This window comes from Sorex fumeus, unplaced genomic scaffold (genome assembly GCF_029834395.1).
Source record: "Sorex fumeus unplaced genomic scaffold, SorFum_2.1 ptg000063l, whole genome shotgun sequence".
NCBI lineage: Eukaryota > Metazoa > Chordata > Mammalia > Eulipotyphla > Soricidae > Sorex > Sorex fumeus.
Genome location: NW_026606120.1, coordinates 80,018,360 through 80,042,844, shown reverse-complemented (window position 1 = coordinate 80,042,844; position 24,485 = coordinate 80,018,360). Strand labels below are relative to the sequence as shown.

Here is a 24,485-nt window from a genome sequence, read left to right as displayed (position 1 = left end):
GCTCCAGAGCCAAAAGGACTTAGTCCAGAGCCCGGCAGCTTGCAGCAGAAAAGTGAATGGTACATGCGTTAAACTACGGTGCCATGCCTCCCCGGGAGGGAAAGGGTGTTGCTCCCTTCCACTCCCACCCCCCCCCACCCCCGGCAGCAAGGTGGCTCTATCTCAGAGCTTACTAGAAAGCCAAGTATGAGCCGGAGGTGACAGGGCAACTGCAGTCTCATGGGAAGGGGGACAGCACCGGCTCGTCCTTCACGCCCTACTGAGGTCACGAGTTGCCCCTCACAAGTGGCCCTCCAGCATGGCCATGGCTCCAGAGGCAAAAGGACTTAATTCAGAGCCCGGCATCTTGCAGCAGAAATGTTGAATGGACCATGCTTAAACTACAGCACCATGCCTCCCTGGGAGGGAAAGGGTGTTGCTCCCTTCCACCTTCCCCACCCCCCCAGCAGCAAGGTGGCTGCCATCTCAGAGCTTATTGGAAAGCCAGGTATGAGCCGGCATTGACGGGGCAACGGCAGTCTCATGGGAAGAGGGGCGATACCGGCTCCTCCTTCATTCCCTACCGAGGTCACGAGTTCGCCCCCACGAGTGGCTTTCCGGCACTGCCATTAACACCAGATGCACAGAAATCAATCTCATAATTATCTGGCTCTTTGCAGAAATCCAAAATCATCATATGATTTATATAATGACATTATATGATTCTCATAACCAGCTATAGAAAACAAAGTATTTCACAATGCCTTTTCAGCAATTCTGATTGTTGGGGGTGGGGGGAATTCTAAACAACAATGGTGCATCTTTTGGCAAATAATGAATGTAATCAATGTAGAGAAGAGTTAAGTGGAAATCATCTGCCTCACAGGCATTGGGAGGGGTGGGAGGGGGTTATATTGGGGTTCTTGGTGGTGCAAAATGAGTACTGGTGAAGGGAAAGGTGTTTGATCATTATATGACTAGACTTAAACCTGAAAACTTTGTAACTTTTCCCACAGTGATCCAATAAATAAGTATAAGAAGAAAAATTTTTAAAAAATAAATTAGAAAAAATATTTTTGACATAAAAAAAAGAATGCAAGATACTTAGTCGTAGATGAAAAATCATGAATTCGTGTCAGAACTTACTGACTCTAGAAAAAGCTAATCTATTTATAAGAATATGATTATACAAGGCATATTTATTGGATTTTTAGTAGCAAGTTTATTCCAGACCAAAAGGTACAGGGGGAAAAAAAGTATTAGAAAGACTTAGGATTAAGCAGGAAGTTTCTGAATAAGCAGCACTGAGAATAAAACTAGTAAAATTAGGTGTGGCCAGATGATGTTAAAACTTTTTAAATTCCTTTAGTACCTCATAAAATTAACAGGGCAGAAAAATTAGAATGACAGCAGGGTAAAATAAGCCAGAGAAGCACTGTAGCACTGTCCTCCCATTGTTTATTGATTTGCTGAGTGGGCACCAGTAATGTCTCACAACAAATTGTGAGACTTGTTATTACTCTGTGTGGCATATTGAATACATCACGGGGAGCTTGCCAGGCTTTACCATGTGGGCAAGATATTCTTGGTAGCTTGCCAGGCTCTCCGAGAGGGGCAGAGAAATCGAACCTGGGTCGGCCATGTCAACCATTTGCAAGGCAAACACCCTACCCGCTGTGCTATTGCTCCAGCCCTAAGTCAGAGAAAATAAGTATTTATTCACTCAACAAATATTTACTGAACTACTAATTTTCAAATACAACTCCAGAGGTTGGGAAGAAGTCAATCAATGAACTCACAGGATTTACATTGATCGGCAAGATAAACAATTATCGAAACAAGGTAAAATAAAATACCTCAAAGAGCAAAATGTAGTCTAAGAGTAAAAAGAATAATTGGATACAGTTTAAGTATGGTGGAGGGTGAAAAGATGAACAGTAAGGAGATCAAGAAGAAAGGCCAAGAGTTGAACCCTTAGCCTTCATTGTAAGCGCACTCATTACCTGCTGTACTATCTTTTTTTCCCAATCAAAGAAACTTTTTTTTATATTTATTAATTAACTTATTGTTTTGGGGGCGATGCCCAGCAATGCTTAGGAGTTACTCCTGGCTCTGCACTCAGGAATCACTCCTGGTGGTGCTTAGGGAACCATATAGGATGCTGGGGATCAAATCTGGGTCAGTCATGTGCAAGGCAAATAACTTCCCTGCTATCCTATTGCTCCAGTCCCTCAGCAAAACATTTTAACAGCTGTGAAACTATCTTGCCAATATAGAATAGGGGTCTGCAACTTATTTTGTAACGGACTGGATAGTACATAGTAGTACATATTTTACTTTCTGTCCCAACTATGGAAAACATGGATTTGCCGCTCGAGCGGGCCCAGTAACGTCTCCATTGGAGACTTTGTTGTTACTGTGTCTGGCATATCGAATACTCTCTCGGTAGCTTGCCGGGCTCTCCGAGGGGGGCGGAGGAATCGAACTCGGGTCGGCCATGTTGGGCGCGTGCAAGGCGAACACCCTACCCGCTGTGCTATCGCTCCAGCCTGATTGAATTTTTATTACAAAAACAGCGATAGGTCAGACCTACAGGACATAGTTTGTAAAATCCTGCTATAAAAGATGGGGAAATTCTAAATTCTAGGTGTTGATGCCCACTGATTCTCCACATAGGACTTGGACAAAGTTCACAGTGGCAACAATCTAGGATACAAAAGTTTGAGGATAAAGTTGAATAAGGTCTCTATAATCAAATGGTAGGTACAATGACTCACACAGAATAAAACACAAAACAGAACTCACCATGAACATCTGAACTACATGTAAGTCAAACAAGTTAAACTTCAATCTACCTCTTATATCTTCAACACTTTCTACATCATATCCAAGATTTGACCCTAATAATGACCATCATATTTCAAATTTGAAAAAGCGTAACAGAAGAAATCTCTATCAGTCTTAATGAAAATAACTGCTATAGTTCTTTGTTTAGTATCATGTTTAGCTGTTAGATTTATTGAATATTGAACATTGAATATTTATAAATCAATATTAATTGATTTATCTATTCAATAAATGTGATGACTATTATATAATGTGATGATGGTTTAAAATTATTTTCGAATTGAAGTATGTGTCATTTTTCTAATTTAGAATCATCTTTGTGCTCTTAAAACAAATTCTATTTGTTGAAGTATTATCAGTAATTATTTATATTAATTAAGTTTTAGTTACTTTAACATTTTTTCTGCATATTTTGTCTTCCTCTCATTTTTATTTTGCTGGGACACAGACTTGAGTAATGTTTTATTCTCCCAAAGACTGTTTTAAATTTAGGGTATTATACTTTCTCAGTTCTTGTATTGACAGTATTTTTTACCCTCATATTTGACTGATCCCTTAACAAAACATTCACCTTTGGGGGTGGAGGAGCTTGTGTGTGTGTGTGTGTGTGTGTGTGTGTGTGTGTTGTTGTTGTTGTTGTTGTTGTTGTTGTTGTTTAGCAACATACAAAGGTACTCAGGGCTCTGAACTCAGGGATCACTCCTATGGGCTAGAAGAATTATATGGGACTCTGAGAATCAAACCTGGGACAGCTAGGTTCAAGACAATTGTCTTACTTGCTATACTATTACTCTGGTCCCCATAAACAATGGCACTTAGTGACTTAGCAAATACTGACATTACTTTCATGAAAGAGTATGGTTGAAATTTTTGCTAGTTACTAGAATGATTTTGGTGTTTTGTTTTTTTTTTAAATTTTGCCACCATGAATTACAGAGTATTCATGACTGGTTATCAGTCATTCAACGTTTCCATACTAATCCTTTCACTAGTTCACTTCCCTCCACTGAAGTCTCCAGTTTCCCTCCCACCCACCAGTTGGCTCCATGACAGGCACTCTTCTTTTTTTTTTAAATTTTAGGCACTGTGGTTTACAGTACTGCTACTGATGGGGTTTCATGGTTTCATGCGTAACACTTAACCAACCACCTTTCAAAGCCTTGTCTTTTTCTCAAGTGACCAATTTCCTCCACCACTGTCATAGACTTATTGCACTTTGCCGCCACCACCCGACACACTCCAGAAGCAAAATTCCTTCTGAAGACCAGTTCTCATGTTCTCCATTAGAATTTTAAGATAAATATTAAGAAAAATACATTTAAATTTTAGAAAGCACAGAAACACACATATACTCTTTTAACTCACAATTTAAGAGCCACAAAGTTGTCTCTTCACAAAATTCAGGGGTACCTAGTCCAGCATGTACCAGAAGCAGCTTTTATATCATAAATATGAATCAAGTTATAAAATTCAAAACTGATTTTAACATATCCTTAGGGGAAAAACTTTGCCTGAAAAAATTTCATTTGAGAATACATCTTATAAAATCAATTTTTATGAAATAATATCTAGTGTCCAACACAAGAATTTTAGATAAACTATTTAAGAGACAAATTAAAACAGGCAATTTTCCTTTATTACAAGTGCTTCAGATGAAATACTAAGTTGATTTACTAAAACAAAAACAAATGATTATGCCTATGAGAAAAATTACGTTATTAATAAGCTCCGAAACAAATAACAGACTGAGGTAACCACCTAACTGCTCATTAATCATTAAAGAAAAATCAGCAATGATAAAAGCACTAATGAAATAATTCCACAAAATATCTTAAAGTTTATTCTAGGTATGGAAAATACTTGAAATATTTTTATTTATTAAATTTTTTGGTGCTGCTGTAGATCGAACCTAAGTCTTATGCATGCAAAATATGTAATTTATCACTAAATTACATCCCTAGTCCTGTAAAACATTTAGAAAAATACAATTCTCTCTAAATAGGATTCTTAAGTTTTTTTCCATTCCGAATGCAAATAACTAGTTTATGTACCTATGCTGATGTCTACAACTCTGAATTATAAATATTTTATGTGAAAAATCACTGAAGCTTAAATTATGAATAAGAGACCCCAAAATTATTGCTGAAATAATTAAATATTAGAAAACCAAAGGTATTGCTTTAATACTTTAGTAGAACCTTGACATGAATGGATTTCATAATATGATCCCTACTAAAGCAGTACATGTTACAGCTCTAGAGTTGATTTCTTTCATATACTCCTTTCATTCCTCTCTATACTTAAATCATTTAGCAGAGTAGAAAGTTATAGACTACCTTAAATAAAGGGTGAAACACGGAAAGGAAAGTGCTTCTTTCATTTATGAGAAGCAATTAAAAATATATCATTCACATATTACTTCTTTGGTGGATTATAGACATCTATTGTTACTTACAAAAGTATCAATAAGAAGTTTCTGTTTTCTTATAGACACTTGCTGAATTTTCTCTCCTAAAATCATGAAGTTCTAATAGAAAACACCAACAACCAATGGATGACTCAAACCCACTAAAAAACAAGTAAGTGAATGATGCCTTGTAAATAATTATAAAGGGTCTTCTTTTGGGGGGCCGTGGGAGCAGGGGAGGTAGCATCAGAGATCAAATCCAGACCTCATGCATGCAAGGCATGCACTGTGCACTTTGTTGTTAAGCTATATCTTCAGCCTTTCTTGTTATATCATTATTAGTAATGATTATTAGGAGTTGCCATACTCTAAGGAGATAGGAAAAAGACGTAACTGGGATTATCATTCAGTGGATTCAGTAGAATTAAGAAGTCTACAAAATATCAGGGCATACATAAGAATGTATAGAAAAAACTTCGTAAAGAAGAAATCATTTTACAATCAGTGTAAGTTTTAATCACATCTTTTTCAGTAAATAATTTAAAAATAAGGATATAAAATATTTGAGGGACACCATTAACAAAACTGACCCAAATAACTGTACCAAATAACTGCAGAATCCACATTACTTTTCAGGTACATGTAGTACACTCATCAAAATTGATCATATGCTGACTCCTTTCTATGGCAATTCTCAGAAAATATCAAAAGAATAAAATTGTACAAGATAATGTCTTTAATAACAGAAGATAATAATTTAATATCATTAACTAAACTAATAAGATAACCATGAAATCATTAATTGCTTTGATAGTGGTAAGTATACTTTACCATGGGGAGCAAAAAAAAAAATTATAATGGGAGTTAAAAAAGTTTGAAAGTTTGAAGTGAAAAATAATAATTTTTCAACATAAAGTTGTAAAGTGCTAATTAGAAAAAACTCAAAAAATATACACAACCCATTAATGAAAAGTAAATGTTCAGTATATTTCTGGGGCTGGAGCGATAGCACAGCGGGTAGAGTATTTGCCTTGCATGCAGCTGACCCCGTTTCGATTCCCAGTATCCCCTATTGTCCCCTGAGCACCATCAGGAGTAATTCCTGAGGGCAGAACTAGGAGTAACCCCTGTGCATTGCCAGGTGTGACTCAAAAAAGAAAAAAAAATCAGTATATTTCAGTATTGCTCCTAAAAAGCAATTCTAGATTATTTTTACCTTTAAAACATAAGAATTATTCCCTTGTTCTTAAAAAATCATTAAATCATTACAGGAGCCAGGGGATATTACAACAGCCGAGCGCAAACCACAGCACCACATAACCTCCCATGCATTGCAGTTTGTTGTCCTAAAGGTCTCCAAGTACCACCAGATGTGGCTTTGGAGTTCCCAGGCACTGCTGACGGGGGTGACTTGGGAAATTCCTAGCACTAAAGGACTCGCAAAACACTCCACCCTCGATGCCTCACATTGAAATGCTGGCCCAGTTAGGCTGGGAATCACTCACTGGTCCCTAAGTCTCTGAACACCACCTAGGAAGCCAAAATAAAACTCTGTGCAAAATGACTAAAAATAACCAACTTATTTGTTATTTCAATTGTATAAATTTTTGAAGACAATTTCTATTTTTCAACTCATATTCCAATAAGTACCTAGGATAAAATAATTTCAAATGTAAACTTGCAGCCAGAGAGACAGCTCAAATGGCTGAGCACATGCTTTGCATGTAAGAAGTCAGGCTCAATCCCCAGCACTATATGGTCCCCAAGACACCATCAGGATGCAAATCCTGAGCACAGACCTAGGAGTAGCCATGTGTGGCCCAAAAAATAAAGAAAGGAAAAATAAAAATAAATAAATTTACACCTAAAAGGTTTTCAATCAGAGAACTAGTATTCTCACATGTATTACAAATACTTTTACTTCACAAAGTTTTTGTTTACCTGACTTTTGTTCAAGTAGTCCTACTTCTTAAGTATGAAAGCCTAGAGAATTTCTTTATTCTAAATTAAATATACTACTTAATAAACACACATGTAATTTTCCATAACCACTGTATCTAAAGTATCAGAATGGGGTATGGAATGATAGTTGAAATGATGCATACATGAAAAATAAAATTTACAGCATTTTAAATCCCAACATATCAATTGAAATGAAGATAAAAAATAAAATGACTTATCAGAGAATGAAAGTAGCACAGACACTTACCACTTGATCTGTTTTTACGACTTGACTTCCCTCCAGTAAGAAGCATCTTGAGACTATTCCGAAACATGGTTGTTCTATTTTCGTACTAACAAAACTGTAGAAGAAAATATGGGAAAGTATTTAGAATACTTGAACTTTTAATCCAATATACTATTAAGAATTAAAAAATGACTGTGAAGAATTAACTATGTTTAAAGATATGGAATAACAAAAAAATTTTATTTAATTCAACCACTAAATGTTCCATTCAAAATTTACTCTACTTTGAGTACCCTAAAAGTACCAATGAGGGTACACAAAATAGAAAAAAAAGAATTAAGTAGTTATAAATATATTCCTTCCTTTCACTTCTCATTTTTTCACATATTTTCACTGGTCAAATCTCTCTCTCACCCCCTCCCACCCCATCCTTATCAGATTAGGTAAAGATGGTGACAAACCTTTAAAAAATTTTTTTCAAGCATTTATAATTACTTTTATACATTTATAATGAGAACTGGCTTTCTCCCCTCCACCCCCAATCTTACTTTAAGAGTCTGAGAAGCTGGGGCAGGAGAGATAGAACAGTGGATAGTGCATTTGCTTTGCATGCAGTCAACCTGGGTTCAATCCCCAGTACCCCATATGGTCCCTGAGCCCTACCAGGAGTGATCCCTGGGTTGAAAGGACTCAGCCCTGAGCATGGCCTGGTATGGCTCCAAAACAAAACAAAAAAAGTCTGAGAAGTAGAAATTCTAAATTTAATAGGTAGTTCACTTATTAAAAAGACTTGAGAAAGCCATATGTAAGAAAGACCAAAAAATATACTTCATGTTTTAACTCTTTATGTATTTTCTTAGAAGAAAATGATTAAATTTCTTATATATCATATTCTGAGTGTACATAAGCGAAAAATATATACGTAAAATACTCTACATACATTTAGTAAAGAGCCCCCTTAAAATGGGCGGGCATTATTTTTAAAGAAGAGAATCTAAACTAAGTAAGTAGCACACGGACCAGGTACAGTTGGCCACAAGCAAGGCAAGAGCCTTAACCCCTGTACTAACTCTGCGGCACTCATTGGTGCCTAGTATTAAGAAATATTTAATCACTGTCACTGTCACTGTCCTCCCGTTGTTAATCGATTTGCTCAAGCTAGCCCAGTAACGTCTCCATTGTGAGACTTGTTGTTACTGTGTTTGGCATATCGAATACGTCACGTGTAGCGTGACAGGCTTTGCTGTGCAGGTGAGATACTCTCGGTAGCTTGCCGGGCTGAGAGGGACAGAGGAATGGAACCTGGGTTGACGGGGTCGGCCGCGTACTAGGCAAACACCCTACACATTGTGCTATTTAATTTGATTATTCAATTTAAAAGTTGCAGAAGAAGTATTCCATTTGGCTCTTTTAATAAAATATATATAATACTGGGTCAGGGAAACAGCTCAAAAGAGTTAAGAAAAGTTACTATATATAATGTGAGTGCATGCTTTGCATGCTGGAGACCCAAGTTTGATTCCAAGCACTGCATGTTTCCCCAAACTGCCAGATGGTCCCAAAATCAAAAGACCAAATAAAATTTAAATGTACAAATGTGTGTTTCTGTATGGGGGGGGGGGGGATATCACATTAACTCATTTTATTGTAATCTAGCGAGTTTTTTTTTTAAAGGTACATGACAAACTGGCGTTAGTTTTTGAAAATGTATCAAGAAAAATCAGAACAAAACTCATTGGGGAAACAATCAGAGTCACCCAGCTCTAGTGGACACCTCCCCCCAGATCACCAATACAGGATCATGTACCCATGCTGAGCTATAAATGGCTCAAAGCTGCTCCTCCATTCTCCAAGAACTGCTTTTAGCTCAACAGTGCCACAGGCTGATTAAGAGTACAAAAGACCAGCTCCCTTGACCCAAAATGGGATCACATGGTGGATTTTTTATATTCGAAAGTCCTCTTTTGAGGATGGAGTGATAGCACAGCGGGTTGGGCGTTTGCCTTGCACGCGGCCAACCTGGGTTCGATTCCCAGCATCCCATATGGTCCCCTGAGCACCGCCAGGAGTAATTACCAAGTGCAGAGCCAGGAGTAACCCCTGAGCATCGCCAGGTGTGACCCAAAAATTTTTTAAAAAGTCCTCTTTCTACACTTTATTTCTCTTCAAATTCTAATCTCTTTACTAAATTAATTGGGTTTTTGCTCGATTTTTTTTATTCATTTGCTCTAAATGATAAACATTTGTTTATTGCCAGTTCCCCTCTAAACAAGCACAGTTTCCCTCTAAACCAGCTCTAAAAGCACAAGGAAGTTGCTGGTTTTATTCATTACTGCAAGTCTATCACTAGTCTCAGAATAATATCTGAAAGCAATAAACTCCAAATAAATATGAACTTAATCAATTCTGTTTCTTCTATTTGTATTTAATCCCTTATAGAAAAACCAGTCCACATCAGACCCTTTTCAGCAAAATCTGTTCTTCCTCTTTTTATTCTTATAAGCTCTCAATATTTTCTTTCCTAATTGGGAGAGACGCCAGAGAGAAATACAGTGGGTAAGGTTGCTCGTTTGCACACTTGTCAGCCCAGGTTTTTTTCCCGGCACCACATATTTTCTCCAAGCCCCATCATGAGCGATCCCTAAGCAGAGTGCCCAGGGGTAAGCCCTGAGCACCGGCCAGGTATGGCCCCAAAACAATAATAATTTTTAGCCTCCACACCCAAATTCTACCATAGCCAGGGACCCAGCTCGACAACTCCTGAACTCTGCATGATGCCACACCATCCTGGGCAGATCAACTGCCTGGCTGACAAAGCTGTGGCCTTTTTGAAACAGAGGCAGGTAGATTCCACTCCCTCTGGCTAGGTCCAGCAGCCCCCACACCTGAATTTTACCATACCAAGAGGCCCAGTTCCACAGTTCCTGAAAGGCATGACCTTGGAAAAAGCAAACCTGATGAGGAAGATAGGTAGAAACCCACTGAGCTCAGCGAGCAAAATTAAGAACACAGAGGGCTAAAACAGCACCAACCAACTCAGTAAATCCTCAGACTACAGTGACAACACTATGAGGATATTTAATGAGATATTTAAAGAAACAACAGCACAGGTAGCAAAGCCAGCAGTGCAGAAAAAAAAAAATGAGTGCTGTAATGAGGAAACTACAAGCAGAAATGAAGAGCATGGTAGAAGATATTTAAAAAAACAAAACAAAACAAAACAAAAAACCCTCAACTGAAGCTCTGAACAACAGATTAATAGCAGCTGAGCAAAAGATCAAGAAGTTCCAAGATGAGATGAAGGAAACTGCTAGAAAACAACAAAGATGAAAAACAGTCTAAAAAGAAATGAATAGGATGCCAAAGAACTAGAGGATGAGCTCAAAAGGAACACTATAAGAATCATCAGAGTCACTGAAGAACAGGAAAGTAAATTTTATAAAGAAACAGTATTTAAAGAAATTATTTAAAGAAATTATGTTCCACAGGCAGGAATTTCCTAAACTTGAGTGTTATAGGCACCAAGATCCAAGAGACGCTGAAGGGTCCCAGCAAAAATAGAGCCAACCAGAAAAACTCCAAGTTACATTGTACTCAAAAATGAAAAATTCTAAAAGTGGAGCCATAATACTGAAATCAGTAAAGCAACTTGCATATAAAGGAAATCCCAAAAGATTCACAGCAGATCTATCAAATCAGACTCTATGAGCCAGAAAGGAATGGAGAGATACAGTACAAATACTCAAGGAAATTAAAAAACTCACAAAGAATACTCTACCCAGCTAGATAATCATTCAGATTTGAAGGAACTATACACAGCTTCAGGGACAGACAACAGCAAGGGGAATTCACAGTCTTGAAATCAGTTTTCCAAAAAGCATGAAAGGAACTTCTTTGAAGGACAAACCTCAGCATGTGGTACTGAGTGTGGCATTCACTCACAGAGTTCATGGCTGCCCTCTACTAGATTAAGGAAGGTATGTTACACCTAGCTTGCTAAGAGATTTTATACATTTTCAATAATGAATTAACATCTTATTTATCTTGAATTTTATATCCTATTGTCTTCTCAAAATTCCCATTCTTATAATAAAACACTTTGAACTTTTATAAAAGTTCAGTTTTTCTACTCAGATTTCCCCTCTAAATTTTCTTAATTCTCTTCACTCTTATTAAATTTTATAGTTCTAGGCTTCACCTATTTCATGTAAACTCTAAAATATATTAGCAAAGAATTTTTTAAGTTTTATTAATAACAAGGAAGATTATGACCATAACGAGACACAAGAACAAAATGAAAGTAAATACAATATATTTCAGATACCAGAGTTGAACTTATTTCTGTAAATGAGAAGAGGCATTATATTATATTTAGTTATTTTAATTTCACTTACATGGGTTATTATATAACAATCATAATCATCACAAATCAACTTTTGTTGATCTATTTTCTGATAACTGCATTTGTCATTCCTCTTGTTTTCTTAGAGCATGTAATATGAGGTAAGTTTTTTTGGTACCTACTAAAGGGGCAGGATGTGGAGGGGAGGAGGAGAACTAGGAACACTGGTGAAGGGAAGGTGGCACTGGTGGTGGGACTGGTACTGGAACACTGTATGACTGAAACAACTGTATTAGGAATAACTTTTTAAATTATGGTGTTTTAAAAGTAAATAGTACTTCTTTATTGAAAAGCGAATTTGGGGCCACACCTGGCAACACTCAGGGCTTACTTCTGACTCTGCACACGTCATTCCTGGCAGTGTTAGAGGAATTATAAGTGGTGCTGGAGATTGAATGAGGGTTGGCCATATACAAGACAAGCATCTTAACCTCTGTACAATCTCTCTGGCCTCTCTCAATCAATGTTTCGTGGGCCACACCTGGCTGTGCTCAAGAATCATCCATATGGCCCTGGGGACCATAGAGGGTACCCAGGATTCAACATGTGTACATCCAGTGCAAGGCAAGCCTATCCCTCTCTTTCCCTTTCCCTTTCTCCTTTTCTCCCTCTCTCCTCTCCTCTCCCTCTCCCCTCCTTTCCCCCTCCCTCCCTCAGTAATTCTAGAAGTGAGCAAATGAAGAGACTGAGTAAAAAACTGACTCATGACAATATTAATCTGATAACGGTACAAGGGGACACAATACAATAAATTTTAATAGATAAGAACAGGTTATGATGGGGCCAGAGTTATAGTACAGCCTTACATGCCACTAGTGGATCCCAGTTCATCCCTAGCACCACATATTGTGCCCCCCATGCCAGCCAGGAGTGATTCCTGAATACAGACCCAGGAGGTATGCCCCGCCCCCCACCTGCAAAAAAAGAGAACAGGTTATTAACTAACAAGGAACCACCTACCTAGAGTGAATGTACAAGGGACAGTCAGGGAAAAGTATAGAAATTTTAGGCAAATTCAAAATTTTACATGAAGTCATACTTCAAATGTTTGTGTAACACAGACTTTCCTAATATATGTGTACAGTTCTTCAAAGACTCAAAAGAAAAACATTCATAAGCATAAATTATTAGTACAAGAGATTATAGGTAAAGGTAAAGGTAAAGGCCCTCCCGTTGATCGTCGATTTGCTCGAGCGGGCCCAGTAACGTCTCCATTGGAGACTTTGTTGTTACTGTGTCTGGCATATCGAATACTCTCGGTAGCTTGCCGGGCTCTCCGAGAGGGGCGGAGGAATCGAACTCGGGTCGGCCATGTTGGCCGCTTGTAAGGCAAACGCCCTACCCGCTGTGCTATCGCTCCAGCCGAAGTTTGCTAAAACTAGGAGTCAAAAAGAATAAAAATCTCATATCTAAAATTAAAGGTAATTCTAAGTTAATTTAAAGAATGATGGATAGAATAAATATATTATAATTATGATCAGTTTCAAAGAATACTTTTATTTCTTTGCTAGTCCTAAAACATTTTATTGAAAATGACATTTAAAAAATGAGACAGGCAATACTTATTTAAAGCAAATTATCCATTTCATAGTTATATTTGAATAAAATGACTTTCCTATTCAAATTAACATAAAAATTTATTATAATAAAATACTAATACAAAAAAATCCACCAAACTGAAGTTAAAAGGAAATTGCAGTTTGAACTAATTGAATTCACAGAAGTAGTATATGATTAAATTTCATCCTACTTTTCCAAATGTTATATCTGAATTTTAAGATGTCAACTCTCAGAAATAGTCAAATAAATTCTGGGCAAGTGAATCTCTGGCAGAATAATAATAAACATGCCATTCACAGGCCTCCAATTATTTCTATTTTAGTTTGTTTTCTGTTTTCTTTACTTCTCCTATCCTTCATTTTGTTGCTGTTGTGGTTGCTGATGCTGCTGCTATTGAGATTAGCAGGGGATGCATGCATACCTAGCTATGGAGCTTACACATGAACATTATCTTAATCTGTGTGATGCTCTGCGAGTCACACACAAGTTGTGGTGCTCATCTAAAGTTTGCACTTAGTTTCAGTGCTTGCACACAGCAAACACTCAGTTGAAGTACACAGTTAAGGTTCTGGTGCTCATTCCGATAGTCACCAGAGGTTGCACTTCCTGATTGTAGTGTTCACTCATTTTTTCAATTATGCTGAAGAATTATAGAATTACACCCTTTCTGTGGCGTCTTACCCACACCTGGCTGTGGTACAACTAGAAATTGCCTGCAGAGTCAGGAATCACTGACAGCAGAACTGCCAGGCTCAAATAGTAGAGTTCCCACAATCACACTGGGTGAGTGGAGACAACAGGAATTTGAGCTCATAACCAGAGGCTTGCAGGGCAGGAGCTTAAAGTCCCTGCACTAATTAATCAGTCTTCCTATTATTTCCAATCATTACTAAACTCAACTGATTCAAACACTATATTATCTATATAGTCCCTTAGTTTTTTGTTTGTGAAATCTAGTTAAAATGATCCAGAGAAAAGACTGACTATTCTCTCTGAATAATCCACCAAGACTAAAGGCTTAGTATCTTTTTTTTCAGCTTACTTTTAAAATTATTTTTAAAGTTTTTATATTTTGCATAGCTCTATTTTTAAAACTTGTATAAAAGCATCACAATTTACATGGTTACGTTTTAGACATACAATGTTTCAGCACAGATCCCATCCTCAGTTTCAATTTCCCTTCACCAGTGTTCCAAGGTTCCCTCCTACCTCTCCACCCCAGCACCTCACTCAGGCCCAGCCTGCCATCTTGACAGTTACTGTGCTTTGAGTTCAGTTGTTAAAGTCTGAGTCTCATTATTTCAGTGTTGTTGACTCTGTAGTTTGGATATCTGGCTCCATCATTCTTAAGACCAGCAATGTACCTAAACCTCCCTGACCTGCCGCCCATTGTTTCTCACCTGTCTCTTCTTCCCCTCCACTCTACCCTTACTTCTCTCCTTCTCCCCACTATACTCTAGGCAAAGGGTGATTTGAGCATCCCATCTTTAAACCACTGTATTCCTTCATATAATCATTCTAAATACCATAAGTGTTTTATAGAATAACCTGTGCTTATCTGGTTTACTTCATTTAACATGTCTTCCAGTTCCATCCATGTTGCAGTGAATTGCATCATTTCATCATTCCTTACAGCTGTGTAGTGCTCTATTTGTGTATATATACCACATTTTTCTGGTCTGCTGATCTGTCATTAGAGATCTAGATTGATTCCAAATATTAGCTATTGTACGGAGTGCTGCAATGAATATTTTTTTTTAAATAATGTACCCAAAATTGGAATTACTGGGGTTAATGGGGGGAGCCTCAATTCTGGGTCTACTGAGAACCCTCCATTCTTTTTTCCACAGGGATTCAACCGGAAAACATTCCAACCAGCAGCGACTCCAAGTTCCTTTTTCACCACATCCCCGCTGAGAGAGATTGTTCCCAGTATTTTTGAATTGTGCCATTCTCACTGGTGTAAGCTGGTGGGTCATTGTTGTCTTGATTTGGGTTTCCCTAATACTACATGATATGAGCGTGGTTCCATAAGCCTGTTGGCCATCCACTGATCTTCCTCAGAAGTGTTTATTTCCTCCCCCCATTCTGTGATGGGGTCCTTGGATATTTTTTTTGGGGGGGGGGAATCTTTGTAAGTACTTCATGGATTCTGGATATTATCCCTTTATCTGATGTGTTGAATGCAAATATTTTCTCCAACTCGGTTGTCTTTTAGTTTTAACCATGTTTCTTTTGCCATATAGAAACTTTTAAGTCTGATATAGTCCCATTTGTTTAGTTTTGATCCTGTAACCTTTGCCATTGGCCTTGTATCACTGAAGATTCCTTTCAGGTCTAGGTCTCAGAGCATTTTGCCTATTTTTTCCTCTATGTACTGTGCAGATTCTGCTTCCTGATTCATTTTGAGTAGGTTTTAGTCAAGGTATGAGATATGGAGATATGAATACAACTTTAATTTCTTGCATGTGGCTATCCAATTCTACCAAAAGCATTTGTTGAAGAGGATGTCTTTGGTCCATGTCATGCCCTCAGCTCCTTTGTCAAAATTTAGCTGAGCATATGTATCAGGGATTATCCTTGGATATTCTATTCTGACACATTGTCAGAGAGTCTTGGTTCTAGGACCATGCTGTTTTGATTACTTTGGTTTTACTGTATTCCTTCTAATTAGATAATAAGATGTCACTCAGTTTCTTACTTTTCAGTATGGGTTTGGCTATCCAGGGTGTTTTATGATTCCACACAAACTTTGTTAATTGCTGTTCTAAGTCCTTAAAGAATGCTGTCTGAATTTGGATATGGATTGCATTGAATCTATATGGTAATTTAGGTAATGTCGTCATTTTGACAATATTGATTCTTCCAAACCACAAGCATGGAATGTTTTTCCATTTCCTAAGTTCTTCCTCACTATCTTTCTTAAGTATTTTGACATTTTTATGATAAAGGTCTCACATCTCTGTTGCTAATTCTTAAGTACTTGATGTTTTGAATACTAAAGGTAAAGGTAAAGGCCCTCCCGTTGATCGTCGATTTGCTCGAGCGGGCCCAGTAACGTCTCCATTGGAGACTTTGTTGTTACTGTGTCTGGCATATCGAATACTCTCGGTAGCTTGCCGGGCTCTCCGAGAGGGGCGGAGGAATCGAACTCGGGTCGGCCATGTTGGCCACTTGTAAGGCAAACGCCCTACCTGCTGTGCTATCGCTCCAGCCCTCTACTGCTTGATTTTATTTTTTATTTATTTATTTTTGCTTTTTGGGTCACACCTGGCGATGCTCAGGGATTACTCCTGGCTCTGCACTCAGGAATTACTCCTGGCGGTGCTCAGGGGATCATATGGGATGCTGGGAATTGAACCCGGGTCAGCTGCATGCAAGGCAAACGCCTTACCCACTGTGCTATCACTCCAGCCCCTGGACACTATTTTAAATGAGATAAACTACTGATCTCTTTCTTCTCCTGGTCGTGAATCTGTAATACAGCTAATGGAGGATCCTGATGTATTGAGTTTGAATGCCCTATTTGTCTAGGGCTTCAATGACTTCAATTACGGATTCACTACCAGAATCTCACCATTCTACAAAGAAGTGATCATCCATGTTAAGAGAGGGGTTTGGCAGGGTGATGCCATTTCATCGAAACTCTTCACTGCCACCCTCGAAAATGTCATGCGATGACCAGAATGGTAAGAAATAGGAGCGAAAATAGACGGTCAGCAACTACACCACCTCCGCTTTGCTGATGGCATTGTTCTAATAACACCAAACATTAGCCAAGCGGCACAAATGCTGGCCAACTTCGACCATGGGTGTGGAAAGGTCAGACTACAGCTGAATCTCACAAAGACAATGTTTATGAAAAGATCTCATTCCTGACGTTCCATTCACTCTCAATAGAACAAACATCTCTGAATGCAACAGCTATGTGTACCTAGGTCGAGAAGTGAACATGACGAATGACCTGGCACCTGAGTTGCACAGGAGGAAGAGAGTGGCTTGGAACACCTTCAAGAGCATCGAAGAAATAGCTAAGAGCATGAAGAACCTCCGGCTCTGGACATATATCTTCGATTCCACTATTCTTTCGGCATTAACATACACCTCAGAGACCTGGGCCCTACGAAAACAGGATGAGAACGCTATTTGGGTCTCCCAAAGAGGAATCAAAAGAGCTATGCTTGGAGTATCACGCTTCACTCAAAAGAGAGAAAGAATTCGGACTTCTGACCTCCATCAATGGTCAAGAATCAGGAATGCTGTCTCATTTGCCAAGGCATCAAATATCAGATGGGCTGAACAGGTAATGCAATTTGGAGACGACCGCTGGACTAGAGCTGTTACCTACTGGATTCCATGGGACATCAAAAGATGGCATGGCCCACCCACCTACGAGATGGTCAGACGTCTTTGTCAAGACCCTGAACAATCAATCGGCTTGAGGCTCTTCAATGTTCTCAGAACGAAGAGACACCACTGGGCTACACTAGCACACGACAAGGACAAATGGAGACTTTACTGGCGCCTGCTCGAGCAAATCGATGAGTAACAGGATGTCAATACTGGCTATTTACATTATTTTAACATATTGAACCATCTTTGCATCCCTGGAATGAACCCTACTTGATCATGGTTTATTTTTTATATGAAGTTGGATTTAGTTTGCTATGATTTTGTTGAGGATTTTTGCATTGATGTTCATCAAGTAGATTGTTCTGAATTTTTTTTTGGGGGGGGTAGTATCTCTGTCAACTTTGGGTATAAGTGTAATGTTTGCTTCATAGACAGTATTAGAAAAGATTACTGTTTCCTTCATAATTTGTAAAAGTTTAAGGATAAACAGTAGTAAGTTTTCTCTGAAGATTTGATAAAAACTCACCTGTAAACCCATCGGGGCCAGGACTTTTATTCTTGGGGAGATTCTTAATTACTATTTTGTTTTCCTTGTTGTGAATGGCCTGTTTAGGCTTCCTACTTTCTCTGTATTCAGTTTTGCGAGAATCCATATTTCTAGGAATCTGTCCATTTCTCTAGGTCCTTCAGCGTAACAGAGTACAGCTGTTCACAGTAAGTTCCCATGATGTCTTGGGTTTCTAGAAATTCTGTTGTAATTTCTCCCTTCTATTTCTGATCCAATTTATTTGAGCATTTTCTCTTTTTCCCCTTTAAGACTCTATCTGATCACAATAAATTCTTGCTATATTTTCTTAGAAAACATTCATTTTCATTTACAATGTTCATCTCTCTAGCATATTTGAAGCCCCTTTCTTATCCTTCTAAGAAAATGAACACAATATAAATTTCATCTAAAATACATATATATAAGTAAAATTAAGGATGCAATAACACTAGTAATTTTGCACTACTCAGGTTAAAAATTTAAAATAGTCCGTTACATTTCCACAAGTGTTTGACTAACATTTTCACTCTGTTAGCCAATATTTTTTAATCTCTTTTTCTATATGTTTCTCCATCCTAAGTTATTTGTTATGTTTCATTCTTTTTGTGTGTGTGTGAGGTGGGTGAGTAGTTGACTATACAAGGCAGTATTCAGTGATGAGGAGTGGTGGTGCTTTGGAGACCATATGTGGTGCCAGGTTTTGAACTGATTATTGAATGGGAGTCAGCAGCATGCTTTAACCCTTGATATTATTTTTATAGCCCTGGATTTTTAAAAATTCTTATATTTGTTTTTATGACAGATTGGGTTTTTTTTATTTTCCTCCTTGTTTTCTATTTCTAGAAACAAGTATAACTGACATTAGAACTATGCCTATTAGATAAATTATACCATTAAAATACTTTTAAAGTTCTGTTTAAGAGAATGTAAAATTCTGTTTAAAAGAATGTTTTAAAAGGTCACGGTCGGTAGGTCACGATCCTCCCGTTATTCATCGATTTGCTCGAGCGGGCCCAGTAACATCTCAATCGTGAGACTTCTTGTTACTGTGTTTGGCATATCAAATACATCACGGGTAGCTTGCCAGGCTATGCCGTGCGGGCGAGATACTCTTGGTAGCTTGCCGGGCTCTCTGAGAGGGGCAGAGGAATTGAACTCGGGTCAGCCATGTTGGCTGCGTACAAGGCAAACGCCTTACCCACTGTGCTAAAATGAAAATTAGGATCAGGAAGGTGGCTCTGTAGGTGAGAAGAGAAAAAGGAAAAAAGAAGGACAGAAGAAAGAAAGGAATAGAGGAAGGAGGAAGGAAAGAGGAAGAAAGGGAAAGGAGAAGGAAAAACAACAAACATTATCTTTAAAATTCTAATTATAAAACAAGACTGCACACTGATCCAAATAATGACTTATGTATAATCTCCCCTACTTAGATAACCAGCAAAATCTCTTTTTATAAAATTCTCTCCATATAATTAACTGATATTGCCTTCAGGGTCTCCCTGAAAAACCAGTGTGTTGGTATAACTATGAAAAGTAATCCATATATCTTTATAGTAAATGCAATCCATTTTCTAGCATTTACCAACATAGTTTCCTCTTGGAGAAATTTTTCAAGGAAAGAGAACACACACATATACAAACGTTTTCAAAGAACCTTTTTAATATTACAGGAAATGATACAGTGGCTAATGACAAAGACATGATGGAAATGTTGGGGAAATGTCTAAAGCACAGCCTAACTCTATATATTAAAAAAAAACTTGGCAAAAAATACACAATTAATAACCTTTTTATTGTTTATTTAGTATGTTTATCACTCTAGACTGTACAAGTCAGTTTACCATTAAGACCAAACACCCCGTCACTGGGTATAGGACATTTAGTAAACATTTGATGAAGGTAAGAGAGACTCAAAAAAACTGAGTGATGAATAATCAATCTCACAGAAAATAAGGAGACAGATAAGGAAGACTGGACAGCCTCAAAGAGTGTGACTCCAATCTACTGGAAGAAGTAAATAATTAATGGCAAATACAATAACACATTAGACCTTAAAAATATTAAGTAAATGAACCTAGCAATCTAAGCCAAGGGTTTTGGAAGTGGCAAAAAATTTGTTGTCACTGTCACTGTCCTCCCTTTGTTCATCAATTTGCTCGAGCAGGCACCAGTAACATCTCCATTGTAAGACTTGTTGTTACTGTTTTTGGCATATCAAATATGCCACGAGGAGCTTGCCAGGCTCTCAGGATACTCTCAGTAGCTTGCCAGGCTCTCCGAGAGGGACAGAAGAATTGAACCCGGGTTGGCCGCGTGCAAGGCAACACCCTATCCACTGTGCTATTGCTCCATTGATAGAACTAGTGCCAGAGCATTAGTAGAGTAAGGTGTTTGCCTTGCTTGTAGCTGACCCAGGTTCAATCCCCAGCATGCCATATGGTTCCCAAGTCCACCAGGAATGATCCCTGAGCACAGAGCAAGGAATAAATCCTGAGCACAGCTGGGTACAGCACAAAAATAAAAGCAGACCAACAGATAGAACCAGAATACATAAGAAAAATCAGGGCCAGAGAGAAGTACAGGGAGCAAAGCACTTTTCTTTACATGCAGCTGACCTACATTCAATCCCGAGAACCCAATATGGTCCCCCAAGCTTGCCAGGAGTGGTCCCTAAGTACAAAACCAGGACCAAGCATTGAGCACAGCCAGGGGAGGACACAAAGGAAGGAAGGGAGGGAGAATAGGAGGGAGGGAAGATCAGTTTTCAGTATCTGGAAATTTCACATTTTTTCATTTTTTCATAAAAGTCAGGTGAATGACCTCTAGAATGGATTTTCATTAAATGCTGATTGAGGTAAATTGTTAAAAGTCTCAAATATATTTCATGAAATAATTTTACAAGCTTTTAATCAAAGGTGAGGTGAAAATACAGATGTGGAGAGGACTAAGGGAAATTGTATCCATTATATATATAACAATCATAAAATGTCTGCTCATACCAGAACTTTTCAAGTTATATCCAGAGTAAAATTAGCTTAGCTCTGACCACAGATAACCTCTAATAATTTCGCTAATATGTAATATTCAAACTTCACTTAAGAGCTTCAAATTATACCAACATATATAACACTGTAGAGCACAGGAAGGAATAATTAATAATTAATTGTAGGAAAATTAACTAATAAGGGGGAAAACTCATGATGGACTTCGCAGACAAAGCTTCGTACATAATATAATTGCTATATGACTTAAAAATCTCCATTTACACAAAATGTACAGAGAGCATACTAATGCCTTCCCCTTTCCACCCATTTGAACTAAGCACTTTAGATACTCCTTAAATGCTCTGGCCACCTGATGGCCTGTATTTGTAGGTAGCTGACACAATGTCTCTTCACCTTAACACCCTTGCCCAACCTTCTCTTAGGTTAAACCGCTGAACTTCTAAAACCAAGTCAATTTTATCACGGTCTGTTCAGACAGATTTGTAACTGAGTTCTCAATCCATCCTACATTCTGAATCACTGATCTTGAATCAGTGCATCAATGGTTTGCCACTCTAACCAAACTATCACTTTCAACATTATCTGAGTCCCTGTAGGCTGCACTGCAGCAATGTGAGTTAATCAGACAAAATAATAGGATCTAGAAAAAGTGCTGAACAAAACTGTTTTATTCTTTATGGTGATGTTCAAAAATAATAGATGTGTGTATAGACATATATACATATAGAAAATAAATGCACTGGTATTTTCTTATAAATGGTTCAATTTTTAAAGAAAATATGTTATCATTATTACACTCTCCACCAGTTTCTTGCTTTGCCCATACTATATATCATCTTCCAAGAAGAGAAAAATTTTAGAAATGGGCTTGTAAGACTTTCATTTGTAGCTCTTGTAGAAAATGTGTTAATGCAGAAATTCTTATTTTATACCCAAAGTGTCATAGAGAAGAATATCATCAGAGAAGTATTTTCACAATTATTAAAAAACATGAATGTATAAAAATCAGATGGCAACATGTAGGCTCAAATCATGATAATGAAACCAATCATGTAAGGGAATCTCAGATTGAGTCTTTAGACCACCATCTAGACGATTTTGTTTTGTTTTGTTTGGGGGCCACACTCAGAAGTGCTGAGGGCTTACTCCTGGTTCTGAGTTCAGGGGCCACTCCTGTCAGGCTCAGGAAACTACGGGGTGCCAGGGAGCAAACTCAGATCAGTTATACAAAAGGCAAGTATCTTACCTGCTGCACTATTTTTCCAGCCCTAAGCTGAATTTTTGCAACAATAGATGAGTGAATCCTAAAAAACTCAGATTGGTTTAACATACTGAAAAAATCAATCAATATAATACTGAGAACCAACCAATGTAATGCACTGTAGTATAGGTAACTGGAGAAAAACCTTAATTAACATCTTATAGACACAGAAAAACAACTGACAAAAGTCAACACTTCATGACCATAAAACTCAACACCAATTGAAAAACTTCTTTGTTTTTTTCTTGGGACATATCCGGAGATGCTTAGGGGTTACTCCTTGCTCATACACTCAGGAATTACTCTTGGCAGTACTCAGGGGACTGTATGGGTCGAACCCAGGTCGGTCACATGCAAGGCAAACACCCTACCCACTGTGCTATCACTCCAGCCTGAAAAACTTCTCAATCTCCTGTAGACACTATGAAAAATTATAGTTAACATTATATTTAGTATGGATCAGAGAGCTATACAAGGATTAAGGCACTTGCCTTGCATGTGACCAACTCCTATTTGTTCCCCAACATAACAAAGAGCTCCCCAAGCACCACCAAGCATGATCCTTAAACAGAGAGCCAGGACTGTAAGCCCTGAGCACTGCTGCATGTGGCACCAATTTTTTTTTTTTTACTTAATGCTACTCTGTGGTTCGCCGAAGTAACCGCTGAGGGCTAGAGCGATAGCATAGCGGGTAAAAGCGGTTGCCTTGCACACAGCCAACATGGCTGACCCGAGTCCGATTCCTCTGCCCTCTCGGACAGCTCAGCAAACTACAGAGAGTATCTTGCCTGAACAACAAAGCCTGGCAAGCTACCCGTGACATATTCTATATGCCACACACAGTAACAAGTCTCAGAATGGAGACATTACTAGGTCCACTCGAGCAAATTGATGAACAAGGAGGACAGTGACAGTAACAGTGACTTAATGCTACAAGAATGTTTCTCCCCAGAGATGTGATGTACACTGTACAATATAAATCCATAAATGGGAAATTAATGATTAAGGTATTACTCAACAGTGTTGAAATAAACTACATGAAATATAAAAAAAAATTTTAAATAAATAAATAAATTTAAAAAAAAAAAAGAATGTTTCTCCCCTAGGCTTAAAATAAATAAATAAATAAAGGCATCAGCTCTCACCAACATGAATTTGAAGTTGTACTTGAAATTCAAGAAAGGGAAATTAGACGAAAGAAACACAAATAAAAGATATCCAAAGGTAACAGAGATTCACAAATAACATGTTTGCAAATATGACCATATATAAACATACATATGTATATGTCTATACATACAAACAAACACTGTCCTCCCATTGTTCATCAATTTGCTTGTGCGGGCCCGGTAACGTCTCCATTGTGAGACTTCTTGTTACTGTGTTTGGCATATTGAATACTCTCAGTAGCTTGCCAGGCTCTCTAATAGGGGCAGAGGAATTGATCCGGCTTGGCCAGGCTGGCTGCACACAAGGTGAATGCCCTACCGCTGTGCTATCACTCCAGCCCGCATGTCTATACATAATTAATGTTCATTTATAATGTTTATTCATAAATAATTTACCTGAATCTATTAGTTAAGGGATATATTCAAAGAAGCTGCAGAATATAAAACATACATTAAAATCAATTCTATGGTCCAGAGCGATAGTACAGTGGGTAGAGCTTTTGCCTTGCATGTGGCAGACCCAGGTTTGATACATGGGGGACCAGATGGTCCCCCAACCACCACCAGGAGTAATTCCTGAGTCCAGAGCCAGGAATAACCCCTGAGTACGACCAGGTGTGACCCAAAAAGACAAAAATAAATAGAATCAATTTTACTCCTACAGATTACCAATGGTCAGAAAACAAAACTTTTTTTTACCACCCCTCTTCCCCACACACACACACAAAGAAAACTGAAACATTCTAATTAGAGTAGCTTCTGAAGTAATT

The 24,485-nt window shown here is 38.1% G+C and overlaps 1 protein-coding gene across 5 annotated transcripts in view; it reads right to left on the bottom strand.

The window, feature by feature from the left end:
* Positions 1-24,485, bottom strand: part of TANC2 (tetratricopeptide repeat, ankyrin repeat and coiled-coil containing 2) — a 413,565-nt gene that overhangs the window by 343,058 nt on the left and 46,022 nt on the right. For all 5 annotated transcript variants that reach the window (XM_056126689.1, XM_056126692.1, XM_056126693.1 and 2 more), the window contains exon 2: positions 7,443-7,536. In XM_056126689.1, the coding sequence (XP_055982664.1) occupies positions 7,443-7,509 (67 nt within the window). In that variant the 5' untranslated portion in view covers positions 7,510-7,536. The remainder of the gene's footprint in view (positions 1-7,442; positions 7,537-24,485) is intronic.